General features: G+C 30.6%; 1 protein-coding gene and 1 pseudogene across 2 annotated transcripts; both read left to right on the forward strand.

The window, feature by feature from the left end:
• The first annotated feature begins 3,364 nt into the window (after positions 1-3,364).
• Positions 3,365-4,319, forward strand: LOC104786774 (uncharacterized; annotated as a pseudogene). Its single transcript, XR_015556920.1, has one exon. The product of XR_015556920.1 is annotated as an uncharacterized LOC104786774 (transcript).
• A 6,193-nt stretch (positions 4,320-10,512) lies between these two features.
• LOC147943707 (senescence-associated protein 13-like) lies at positions 10,513-12,156 on the forward strand. Its single transcript, XM_087450036.1, has 5 exons — positions 10,513-10,874; positions 10,970-11,177; positions 11,260-11,479; positions 11,575-11,681; positions 11,782-12,156. Exons 1-5 carry the CDS (start codon positions 10,804-10,806, stop codon positions 11,971-11,973), a joined length of 798 nt encoding a protein of 265 aa, XP_087306162.1. The 5' UTR covers positions 10,513-10,803; the 3' UTR covers positions 11,974-12,156.
• Positions 12,157-13,028: the final 872 nt, after the last annotated feature.

Consider the following 13,028-nt stretch of genomic DNA (forward strand, 5'->3'; position numbering starts at 1 on the left):
TTTTAAACAAATATAAGTACATAGATAAAAGATTTATATTTACAAATATAAGCCCACTTCGACATCTGCTAAGATCACTTCTAAGGTTTATCTAGTGAAACTCGTGTATTGTCGCCATGAGTGAACGATCCGCACTTGAATCTTCATAGTCGGCTTGAATGGCTTAATATTAGCAAGGCTCGTGATTCCATTGTTTTGCAGCCTTTTTTTCTTCTAGAATATATTAACTGGGTATCGAGTATATTATTGTAAGCTACATTGCTTTAGATGACTCATCTATACTATTAATTGGGGAGGACACTTAGGGATAAAAAAAGAAAAAAATATAACATATATCCATGTTGCCAAACAGACCCATTTGCCTACATAATAAAAAAAAAATTAAACTTTCCTAAAACAATGGTAACAACTATTAAAGAAATAAATAATTAACTTTTTTATAATTGGTTATAGATTTCATATCTATTTTTTGATATGGGTATAAAGCATAAATAATTAATTTCGAATATATTAAGTTATCCAAATATTTTTCTAAATTAAATACTAAACATGTATAGTTTTCTAAATGAAATTAAAGCCAACAAGATTACAAAATGAAATTTAAAATATTATAATAAAAACAAAATTATTTCTATTAATAATAAAATTAATATACCTCTTGCTAACATCTACTATATTCTTTTTTTAGTTCGCCAATACTATGTTCTATGTCCAGTTTATGATTTATGATTCTTATGATTTGTTAAATTTATAATTTTCTATCGTGTATATAAGCATATATAAATCAAGATCTTTTTTGAAAGCATATATTTTCTACATAGAGATTGTATATAAGGGAAGATTGTGGTATGAACGGGTGTTCATCCAATTGACATAGCATCTGCAAAACAAGAAAATTACATTTGATTGCTTAAAAGAAGTCCACATTTTTTATATGAACCCGGTAAGTCACAAAATACTATATTAGTGTTTGTTTTCTTCAGTTTTTATATAGATTTATTTAAGAAACCTCCATAGGAAATTCTTATTAGAGTATGTAGTTGAGCTTTGCATTAACATTAATTAACTTTTGAAACCGGCAAATACAGCAAGGGGTATGTATACATAATCTATATAAGTACAATTAATCTTCCATGACTATACTGTAATCAGCTGGATGTATTAAATTATATTATTTTCTTATTTTTTCAAATATATGATGTTAACAGTCTTTATTAAAATGGCACTATAATATATGGAAAAGAAAAAAAAATACACATGGCAGTAAAATTTTATAACATGAGCACCTTGAAATTTGTTTTTAAATCATGTTATCTTTAAAAAGTCTATTAAAATTTTCCTTGAAATTTGAGTGTTTGAGTGTTAATCTCAATACTTTTTAAATTTTTATAGACTTTTAAGTCATGGTTACCTTGAATCCCTAATGAAATATTCAAGGTAACGATGACTCATAGTATAGTTCATAGTATAAAAATTTCTAATGAAAATCTTAAAGTACTGATTAACACTCAAACACCCAAATATTCATAAACCAAAATGACAAAATTTTGGGTTAATGACGTTATACTATATAAATATGTTTACACATGCTAAATAAATAATTTTAATTCTTGACGTGTTCTATTAAATATTAAAATACATTTAATTTTTTCAAATAAATCTTACTACTTTCAATTGAACTAGCATAAGTTCAAAAATAAAAATACATAAAATATGTTTTTTTTTGCCAGCTCATAAAATATGTTCTATAACCGTTAAAAGTATTTAAAAAACATAATCTAATATAGGTGAAACATCTATAAAATAGTAAGAATAAAGAAGTCAATTAATTTTGTAATATTTTTTATTAAAACATATGATATATAGATATGCTATGAATTAAATTTATGTTTATTTCATACGGGAGTTCAAGAATTTATGTTTTCGTCCGATCCCCTCCCGTTTTCAATCAGAAAATACAAAATTTTCCCATATCCGGAATGTCCCATATTGGGAATGCTTTCTGTTATGCAACGAAAATTTGAGAACGGGTGTAAGGCATAATAGAACTTGACAAAACGAAAAGAGAGTTACGGCCATCCTAAATATTTGTATATGTTTCAAACGGGTTTTTATCGCTGTTAACGGTTATATATCCAATTTGATAGTTCACAAATTTAATAGAATCTAACCAATCATTTATTGGATTTAGTTTGTTACCAGTCCAACCGTTATGTTGTTCCAAATTTTAAGATACTGGTGAAATCATTATTATTTTAAATTTTCAAACATTAATAAAGCAAACCAAATACAAACTAAAATCTCAATTAGTATAAGTTTGATTATATATGCAAAATTAATTTTTTTTATAAACATAACCCTGCACGTACGTGCGGGTCTGAACCTAGTATATTTATAGTTGAAGACCTAGGTATTTAGAATATACCTAGCATATATTTGGCGAGTAAATGATTATATGAGAATATGGTAAGTAGCAAAGATTTCGCGTAATTTTCTTTTGTTAGTTTAGGTAACATGATTTGAAACGATATTGTTGGTAATTTTTAAAGTTTGGTATAGTTTCTTACATTGTGTCGTTGTTTTATTTAATTTTATATATTTAGGAAAGCTTTAATTTTAAATGATTTCGGTAGATGATTCTCTTTATTGATTTTGTAATAAATTGGAGATATGCAAATTGGTAATTCGCGTGATTATAGGGACATAAGTATTATATGTTTCTCATTGTTGTTGCTATTCGTAGAAATTATAGGAATTATAGTAGTCAATATTTGTTATTTAAAGAATGCTGTTTTTGGAATATTGTATTTAATGTAATTAGGCCACTAAATGTTTGCATATTGGATATTGATTTTGATGGGCCGCTCGTTTACCATTTTTTATGTCTTATTTATGGGCCAGATGTTTTTCGATTGAATGATATCTTGTTTGGTGACGGAAATAAGTATTGTTACTCTAAACACACAAAACACAATCGAACTAACAAAAACAGAGTGACAATACGATCCGCGTGTTTTGACTTATAAATTTACTTCAATGTCCTTCTTTTCTTGTATGCTTTTTAATTTATTCAGGGTCATTTTATGTCATATATTCTTATGTTTCATTTTTGCCTTGAAATAGTGCTTCCCTTTTAATAGTATAGATAAAACTAACTTAAAATCTCTTGTTATTCAAAATATCACAACTTTTATAAGTATGCTACTTTGAATGACATTTTCTTTGCTTTTTAGTTAAAAAATACTCATCTCAAAATCATACCTTTTGAGATAGAATTTTAAAGGATTTCATAAAAAAACAAAACAAATAAACACAGTTGTATTTAAACCGACTAGTTTGCAAATTGTGCAACTTGCTCTCTATCTCTCTCTCTCTCTCTCATGTTTGAGAAGACGAAAGAGTCATCGGAGAGAGAGAGAAAGATCGGAGGATGAGTGCTAAAGATTTCCAAAAGAAGGTTTCCATCGCCGAAGAAATCGAAATCAAATGTGGCGGTTCCGCCGGCGAGTCTAGTAGTTCGACGGTGGGATCTAGCATGGCCGCCTCTCAAACCCTGGTTCTGCTTCGGAGTCTGCTGGAGATTCAGCAGCGTCGAGCTCAGGCTTACGCTAAGCTCAAAAGTGGATTCTCAGAGTATGTGGAGTCTGGTGCTGAAGCACTTTATCAGAAGCTGTGCAGTGAGATTACAGCTGAGTTCAGTGAATGTTCCAAACAAGTGCGAGAAATGGAATCTCTGTTTCTGAAACCAGAATTTGGAAGAGCTGATCTTGCTTAACTGCTCCTCGACATTCAAAGTCAAGAGAAGCAGAAACTGCATCTGACCATTACAATACAGGTACTGAAGAAGGCAGGGAGACCGTCAGAACGAATGCTAACACATGAGAACTGCAAGCTCAAGAAGCCGATGCAGCACGAGTGTGTGCATCTTCATGAGATTACTGAAGCTGCTGGAACAGAGGAAGCAGAAGCTGATGCAGAGTATGATAACGCTTTGAAAGAAGCCATTAGAGGAGTGCAAGACGCTGTGACCAGCATCAATGAGTATTTAGATGACATTCGGTACGAGATTGAAGCCCTTGAAGCTGAGTAGTTCCAAATCCATCACTTCTTTACCTTTCTACAGAAAACTTGCAGTCTTAAAGGCTTTGGTTATTAGCTTAAGATATAAGATATTTAGAAACTGTGAAAGATGTGAAAATGGAATTTGTTTTCCTCAAGTTTATATCTTTTGGTAACCAGACTATATGTGGGGTTTTTGTCATACTAATCTCAATCTATTTACGACGGAAAAAATAAAAATAAACACAGTTGTAAAACCACCACCATCTTGGTAAACTTTCTCCGCAGGTCAACTCTGATAGGTTTCTCAACTTTTCCATAGATTACAGGGGACTCAACTATGAGCTTATACCGTTTGGATCTGGTAGGAGAATTTGTCCAGGGATGACGATGGGAAACACACTTGTTGAATTGGGATTGTTGAACTTGCTTTACTTCTTTGATTGGGGATTGATGAGAAGGAAGAAGCCAAGGAGATCATCACCGGAAATGAAATTGCTCTTGACCTTGTTCAAGTTCTTCACCATTAAATATATGGTTTAATTTGGCTATGTAATGTTTGTACTACAGTAAGAGTAGTTATGAAATATGTCCAATAGTACACCTTCTCTTGCTTCTCGACAGTTCTGTAATCTCTCGACAGTTCTGTAGATTACAGAGGACTAAAATAGAACCGATCAGTCTCGGCATACAAAACAACCCTTGAACTCGTTCCAACTCTTTAATACTATATCTAAAATGAAAACAATAGTAATCTTGACAGTGAAAGAAGAAGAAAGCTTCTTGTATTTTGATTTTTCAAAGATTGGTTTGACAAATGTGATCAGAGATGTTACAATAGTGTAATAAAAATTAAGAAAGGTACAATATTTTATCTAGCCAAATGATACATCAAATCAATAGTAGTTGTCTCTGTAATTATTCCTCTGGTAATTCTGCGGATGATCTAACTCAGCAGTAAACTCCGTCGACAGGAGATTCGCCTTCACAAATAAGCAATTAATAAAAATCTATAGCAAAATAGTTTAAAATCACACAAAGTTTACTTTAAAATCTCATAGAATCTCATAGAATCACATTTCATTCTCTTAAAAAAAAAAAAAAAAAAAATCTAAAACACAATCAAATCTCCTAAACATCTCCTAAATCTTACAAAATTCTAAAATACTAAAATCTTAAAAAATCCTTAGAAAAACAAGTTGAATACCCCCTAATGTTTTTTTATTTTTTATGGTCACCAAATGTTACCAATTATATAGTACGATTTGAACACACCCGACCGGAAATTATGTCAAGATGTGCTAGTGGCAGTATACGGAGCTGTCAACATCCATAATCTGGAATTATTTTGTTTTCTTAATTAAACATGTGATCTTCGTTAAGAAACTATTAGCCAGGAAAATCCTATCATGTATATGATAAAGAATGAAACTACGAATCGCTCCTCTTATCTATATCGGAATGATACAAAGTTGTAACCATAACCGTAAGAGCCTCTAGATACAACTAGAGCATTACTCTCACTCCACAGTAGTTTTACACGACTCTGTTTACAACAACAAACAACATAATCTCTAACAATAACAAACAAAGAGTATTTATATGACTAATTAAACACGTGCTACTCCATTCAAGCTTCCGTCGCATTTGCCGAACGTCTAATGTAGATATTATATGGCTTATCAGTATACGTGTGGTCCAATGGTCATCAATGTGTATATATTTTGAGATGAGAGGTTATAAAATTTAAAACTATCAACTTATATCGATCGGTTCTCTATGGGATCTTTGATCTTCGTTGAAGAAAAGAATCCTCGCAGGCCGATAACTATGGCATAGGAAGGGGGAAGCTTGGGAGAGATTGAGAGAACAAAAGATGGAGTCTTGGAGGCATCATTACCGCGCTTGGCACTGGTGACACTAAAGGCATCGGGTCAGTCCCCAGTTTTATAGAGTTTTCTATTCTCTTTTATTGTTCTAGAGAACCCAAGTGATGGCAAAATGTTTGAGTGCTATAACATTGATGCTAGGGGGACTAAGCGTCATAAGGGGTGACTGGTAAAGAAATAAAGATATGATGTAATGCCCCCTATAAAAATTTGCTCCTGTTGATTATTTTGTTACCCATTTCATTGAATTCTTTAAAGACAAATTGGATTTTGTTCATCAATTTAGCGGAAATGGATTTTACCTTCTTTACTTTTCTCATACTTACATTTGTCTACTAATTTTATTCGATTATCAACATCTTATATAATATGAGAAGGTTTTCTTCAATTTTTGTTAAGGAGATGACATTTGGCATGTTGTATATCTGACACATGTATTCATTTGTTGTTTGGACCTAATTAACTTAAATTATTTGTAATTTGGACTTTAGTAACTACAATTTTTGCTCACAAAACCAAAAAAAAAAAATTTATATATTTTCTTCTTATATATATCTTTTCAGTTTTGCACAAAAATAAATATATTTTCAGCAAAATATATATTTCAGATTTTTATCATTATAAAGATGTATCAAATAAATAAACGATTTATCTGCTATTCTTATCAAGTTAAAATGGTTTATGATCATTTTTTGTTTCTTATTTGCTTGGGCTCTTTGTAATTTCTCACTAATCTGTTTTAAATATGAGCATGATTATGAGACCAATGACGGAGGTTCTGATTCGATAGTATACTTTTTCATAATCGATTGTATGTATTTAATTGTATTTGGATTTATGTAGATTTGCTCTTTTTATTATTACTTATACCAATTAAGTCGCTCATAAGTATCTGGTAAATAATTGTATTATGTTTTTTTCCTTAGTTTATCCAGTTAAAAATTAAAAGATGTAGTTAATAAATAAAAAAGATAAAACAATGAAGAAACTCCAAAGCATCTGTTATTTTTGATGGATTTTCTCTTCACTACATAAGGAAGTGAATCACTTATTTGGAGACACTATTACTGGAGTTACAAAATTACGAAGAAAACAAAACTGAAGAAACTTAAATTAGAGATAAATTTAGATTACCAAAATTTCAAGAGATAGATAAGAAAATTTGAAGATGTAATCTGTGAGAATCTTAAAATATTATGTACTTTGAAATTAATTATTAGATTTCAAAAAATAAATTAGCAAATTGTAATGTGTGAGAATAAATTAAGGTAATCAATATGAAAAAGGGGGAAAACAGACAAATATTAAGAAATATATTAGGAAACAATATTGATGTGTTTTGTGGAAAACTTAAAATATATCAGAGAGAAAAACTATAGCAAAATCCCCTATATATTAATAGAGAAGCACACTTGAGAAAAAGCTGATGTGTCAGCGTTACAGAGCTCATGACACTTTTTATCAAATAACCCTCAAAACATCTACTTATTTACAACTCTCTGCCATTGTATTTATTAAAAAAAACAAATCTATAATCCTCTCTCCTCTCACCTCATTATTATTTACATATATATCATTGACATACATAAGACAATGTTCTTTTCTATAAGTTTTTAAAAATGAAATAATTTAATCAACAATTAAAATCCAGAAATGTATTTTATTATCAATTTTATAACATATTTAATTATTAGAAATAAATTACATTTCACAAACAATAACAATATTATTCATTTATTTACCACTTTTATACATTTTTCTCATTGCATTTTTTAAACTTATGATTGGTTTAAATTAAATCGATTAGTCTAAAAAGTATTTTTTAATCTATTTAATGGTATAGTGATGTAGATGATAATGTTAAACATAAAATATGTGAATTTGATTTTTAGAAACACAAAAACACATCAAAAATTTCTACACAGCCTTAAAAAAAATTTCCAAGTTCAAATAATTCACGGGTGAAACGTATTTTACCGAAAGTAAACACAATTTGAATAAACAAAAGAAAAACTTTACTTACATATTTTGTTTTACACAAAATAAATCTTAAATTTCAAATAATAATTTTGCTCATAATATTTTATTTAAATCGATTTATAGTGCGGGTTCATATCTAGTGGGGTTTTATTTGGGTTATGGGGTGTTTGATTAAAGAACAATAGTGTGTGTGATTTGTTAGATATTGTTAACATCAAAGAAGAGACCTGCGTTTTTGACTTATTTGGAGGAAATAAGGAGAGTAAGAAAAAGTTTTTTTTCGTATCCTATATAGTTGATTTTGAAATAAACTAATGTTAAAACAAGCACACGATATTTGTGTTCAGCTACATTTTTTGTATATGTAAACAACTATATTTTCCTCAGTCTTGATGCTATGAATTAATATTAATTTTAAGTTAATCTTTTATTATTTGTTAGATATTGTTCTCAATTGGGGAAAATGGTGTTAACATCAAAGAAGAGATATGCGTTTTTGACTTATTTGGAGGAAATAAGGAGAGTAAAAAAATGTTTTTCTTCGTATCCTATATAGTTGATTTCTAGATAAACTAACGTTAAAACAATCACACAATATTTGTGTTCAGCTACATTTTTTGTATATGTAAACAACTATATTTTCCTCAGTCTTGATGCTATGAATTAATATTAATTTTAAGTTAATTTTTTATTCTTTGTTAGATATTGTTCTCAATAGGAGAAAATGGTGTTAACATCAAAGAAGAGACCTGTGTTTTTGACTTATTTGGAGGAAATAAGGAAAGTAAGAAAACTTTTTTTCTTTGTATCCTATATAGTTGATTTCTAGATAAACTAATGTTAAAACAAGCACACAATATTTGTGTTCAGCTACATTTTTTTTTTGTATGTAAACAACTATATTTTCTTCAGTCTTGATGCTATGAATTAATATTAATTTTAAGTTAATATTTTATTATTATAATATTAATTTGTGTCAAGTATTAGAAAATATGATTTTTGGAGAGACGACACAAAATTTTTAAAACCCTGCAAATATTGAAGGAAAAAGTAAGCTATCGATTGTATTGAACAAGAAAAAGAAGATGGCATGTGCACAAACTTGTAGTGGATTTGTATAAATTACAAGCTTGAACAAGCTGTTAGCAATGATTTAAGACAGTATGTCTTACTCTTACTATATCCTTCTGTTAATTTTAATTAATGATTAAAGTTGTCGCATAAAAATTAAGATATTATGTAAATTTTGTTTTCCTAAATTAAAGTATTATTAATTATCTATTTTTTTAAAAATATACCTCTAGATAAAAATCTGCATAATACAAATGATGATAAAATACATATAATTAATTATGTATTAAAATTTAGAAACATCAAATAAATTTTGTATGAGATAATAAATAAGAAATAACTACTTAATTATTTCAACTAAAACTTTTTACTGAGATGTTCTATTTATTTTATTTTGCATCAAAACATGAAAAACACATATTAAATATTTTTAAAAAAAATTTGCACATTAAAAATTAAAAATTATATATCTAGATTTAAAATATATAAGAATTAATAAAATTATAAAATGAAATATATCTCGCGCGATGCGCGAGCCTACTTCTAGTAGATATATATAGTGAACATCTCAAAGTAAGTATTTGCACATCTCAAAGTTTAAAATCTTAATCCATAAGTTTGAAAAAATAATATTGTACATATATGTATGAGTTGGTAACTATTTTTTATTCTTGGTATAGTTATATTTCTATTTGTCATAAGATTTATTACAACTTCGTTGCAACAAATTAATAATTTTATTCGTAAACTATAAAGGAGAAGAGTAGTATAAGGCTAGTAATGTAATTAGTATTTGTCAAAACCCTATAGACTAAGTCTATATATATTGTACATCCTTGTCATGAATGAATATACGATCCTTTCATAATATAAACTGCAAAGACAACAAAAAAGAGAAAAAAAATCATAGAAAACTATCGTGAAATTTTGTGATGATAATGGTACTTAAATAAAGAAAAAATCGTTTAATATTTTACCTTCAGTAAAACTCCTTTATGGAATCGGCTACTCAACGTCACCGAAATTGTTTTCGTAGGTGATTTAGCTTACCTTTGAATACCGGTTGGAAGGTATTTTTTCAGAAGTCTCCAACCTCAGTCAGTTGCCATGACGGTACCTAGTACTGTTGTCCATGTGTAGTCAGATTGTAGAAAGGTGCAAAGTTATTCCTAATAATAATTAAAATATTTAAAATTATTTTATGACATGAAATAATAAGAAAATATCGTAGCAACCTTATGAGTGTAACCTTTTAATATAACGTTTATGAGTATTGTTTGTCAGTTGTTACTCTTTTGCTAATTATTAATTATTCTTATATCTCATTAGTATATGGTTCGTTTGTTAAGGTAAACAAAAGTTACTCAGTAATTTTCCTACTTTTACACAAGTCATATAAGTTTTTTTATGAACACATAGAAAATTACATACATACAGTACGACTGTACGAGCAAGCATAAAATATCTTCATAACTCTCCAAAATATAGCCTCGTAAGTCCTTTTATGTGGGCCGCCGACTGTTCATTTTATTTTTTCCTGATCTCCTCACGAGAACTTATGGCTAGATCCGATTGTGGTCGACAGGTCATCATCATGATATCTGGAAACTTGAGATGAGGGAAACTGACAGCCAGGAATGCCCTATCATGGATACGTGTGGTTGAAGTCGACTTTCGACCTGTTGGCAATGTGAGTACGTCTGTACGTGAGGTGGGAAGTTTCAAAATTTAAACTATGACGACTAGTCTATATAAGATGTGTGATCATCGCTGGTAAAAAGTCATCACTGGCTGAAAACTAGGTATGGCAACGAACTCTAGATGGAGTCTTGGAGGGATGACGGCTCTTGTCACTGGTGGCTCTAAAGGCATCGGGTCAGTCCCCATTTTCATAGATTTTTCTATTATCTTTTATTGTATTATAATTTAATTTTCTAAGAACTAACTATGTTTGTGTGAGTCATGAATAGGGAAGCTGTGGTGGAGGAACTGTCTATGATGGGAGCAAGAGTCCACACATGTGCAAGAGACGAAACTCAGCTTCAAGAACGCTTACGTGAGTGGCAAGCAAAAGGGTTTCATGTCACCACTTCTGTCTGCGACGTTTCTTCTCGTGAACAACGAGAGAAACTCATGGAGACCGTTTCCACTCTCTTCCAAGGAAAACTCAATATCCTTGTAAGTTTACATACATAAGCTTCTCCTCTTTGAGATTGGAATCCCCGTTGCGTTTTTATGGTGTTTATGTATACTTTTATAGGTCAACAATGCCGGTACGTTCATAGTCAAGCCGACCACAGAGTATACAGCAGAAGATTATTCGTTTATAATGGCGACAAATCTCGAGTCAGCTTTCCATCTCTCGCAGCTCGCACACCCTTTGTTGAAAGCATCTGGTTCAGGGAGCATCGTGCTCATGTCGTCCACTGCTGGAATTGTGCATATCAATAATGTTGGATCCATTTATGGAGCAACCAAAGGTACCGTATATAGTATACATGTACCTCCTTAAAATATATATAATATATTCCTTGTGTTATGATACTTACATATAAAAGTATATAAACTCATTTAGGAGCCATGAATCAGCTGGCTAGAAACTTAGCTTGCGAATGGGCGAGCGACAGCATAAGGGCTAACGCTGTTTGCCCATGGTTCATCACAACTCCTTTGGTTAACGATGTAAGGCCAAAATAAAAAGTTCTCCTAGTTCGAGAAAATGGAAAAAAAAATGAAAAAAAAAATATATATTCTGATCTTAATTACTGTTAAAATTTCTTAGTGTCTCAATGACAAAGAGTTTAAAAAAGAAGCGGAAAAGAGGACAGCGGTAGGGCGTATTGGAGAGGCAAACGAAGTATCACCGCTTGTGGCATTTCTTTGTCTTCCTGCAGCTTCTTACATTACAGGCCAAGCCATCTGCGTTGACGGAGGTGTAACTATCAACGGTTTCTCCTTCAAGCTTGTGCCATAAAAACACATATATGCAAGTGTTCGGATTATATATCAACCTACGTACGGGTTATGGGTCTGTGCTGTCTTCTTGTTAATTCTTGAATATTTATGCATATGCTTTGTGAAAAACTGATCGGGAGTCCAATATTCTGAAATGCGTTGTCTAAAATTTCGAAATAATAAAAGTTAATGTTGTTTTAAATTTAATGTTTGTAAAGTCTTGATTTAAACATATTAAAGGAATAGATAGCCTAATAAAGTAAACAAAGCATCTCATGCGTCTAGTTTTTTTTTTTTTTTTTTTTTTTTTTTTTTTTTTTTTTTTTTTGACAACCATGCATCTAGTTTTTATGTGGAATATATCGTTTTAGCCATATATAGAAAAGAGAAAACATGACGAAAAGGATTGTCTTAAGTAAATAATTGAGCTTGGTATTGCAAAAGCGAATGACCAATACATGGTGATACTAGGATTTTTGCGTGTCTTATCCTAGCAGGTTCAATTAACCTTAAGTGTTGTAGTATTTAAGGTGTCAATCCAAATGAGATGTTGCTAGCAATCAAGATGCAATCAAGGAATCACAAGTCAAGCCAATTCAAAAAGAGTGTTCTTTCTAACAATCCTAGAATGACAAAAATGCGAACGGAAATGTGTTCTGGAACTAGAAACGAGAATGCAAGACAAGAAATGAAAATTAATAAAAACAGAAACGAGTCTAAGCATGAACTAAAAAGCAAGAAGCGAAACAATCTCAGGAATGTAATATCAATCAAAAGGATAAAAGTTCTAAGGATGGGAGTAATTGATGTCGGTGGAGTATCCTAGTCTACAGAGTATTTAACATGCCACAAGCAATCTATCCCTAAACAATGAACATCACAACTTAGCTAATCTAATCTCTTGGTAAAAGCTACTCAGACTCAACCACTTCCATACCTAGCTCTCGCTAGAGAAACGTGGTCGAGCAGGCATGACAAACAAGTTCATTCACGTCAACAAACATCCTAGACAACTAATCTCTTAGGCTAGGAACGTAAGTCTCTGGCACTAGTTGGTCAGACATTTCATCGAAC

This window comes from Camelina sativa, chromosome 5 (assembly GCF_030686135.1).
Source record: "Camelina sativa cultivar CO46 ecotype springtype chromosome 5, ASM3068613v1".
Classification (NCBI taxonomy): Eukaryota; Viridiplantae; Streptophyta; class Magnoliopsida; order Brassicales; family Brassicaceae; genus Camelina; species Camelina sativa.

Excerpts from the sequence above, each read along its gene's own strand:
- LOC147943707 (XM_087450036.1), top strand. The coding sequence starts at position 10,804 with ATGGCAACGAACTCTAGATGGAGTCTTGGAGGGATGACGGCTCTTGTC. Across the intron at positions 11,480-11,574 it reads CATTTATGGAGCAACCAAAG|GAGCCATGAATCAGCTGGCT; the intron begins GTACCGTATATA and ends AAACTCATTTAG. Across the intron at positions 11,682-11,781 it reads CAACTCCTTTGGTTAACGAT|TGTCTCAATGACAAAGAGTT; the intron begins GTAAGGCCAAAA and ends AAAATTTCTTAG.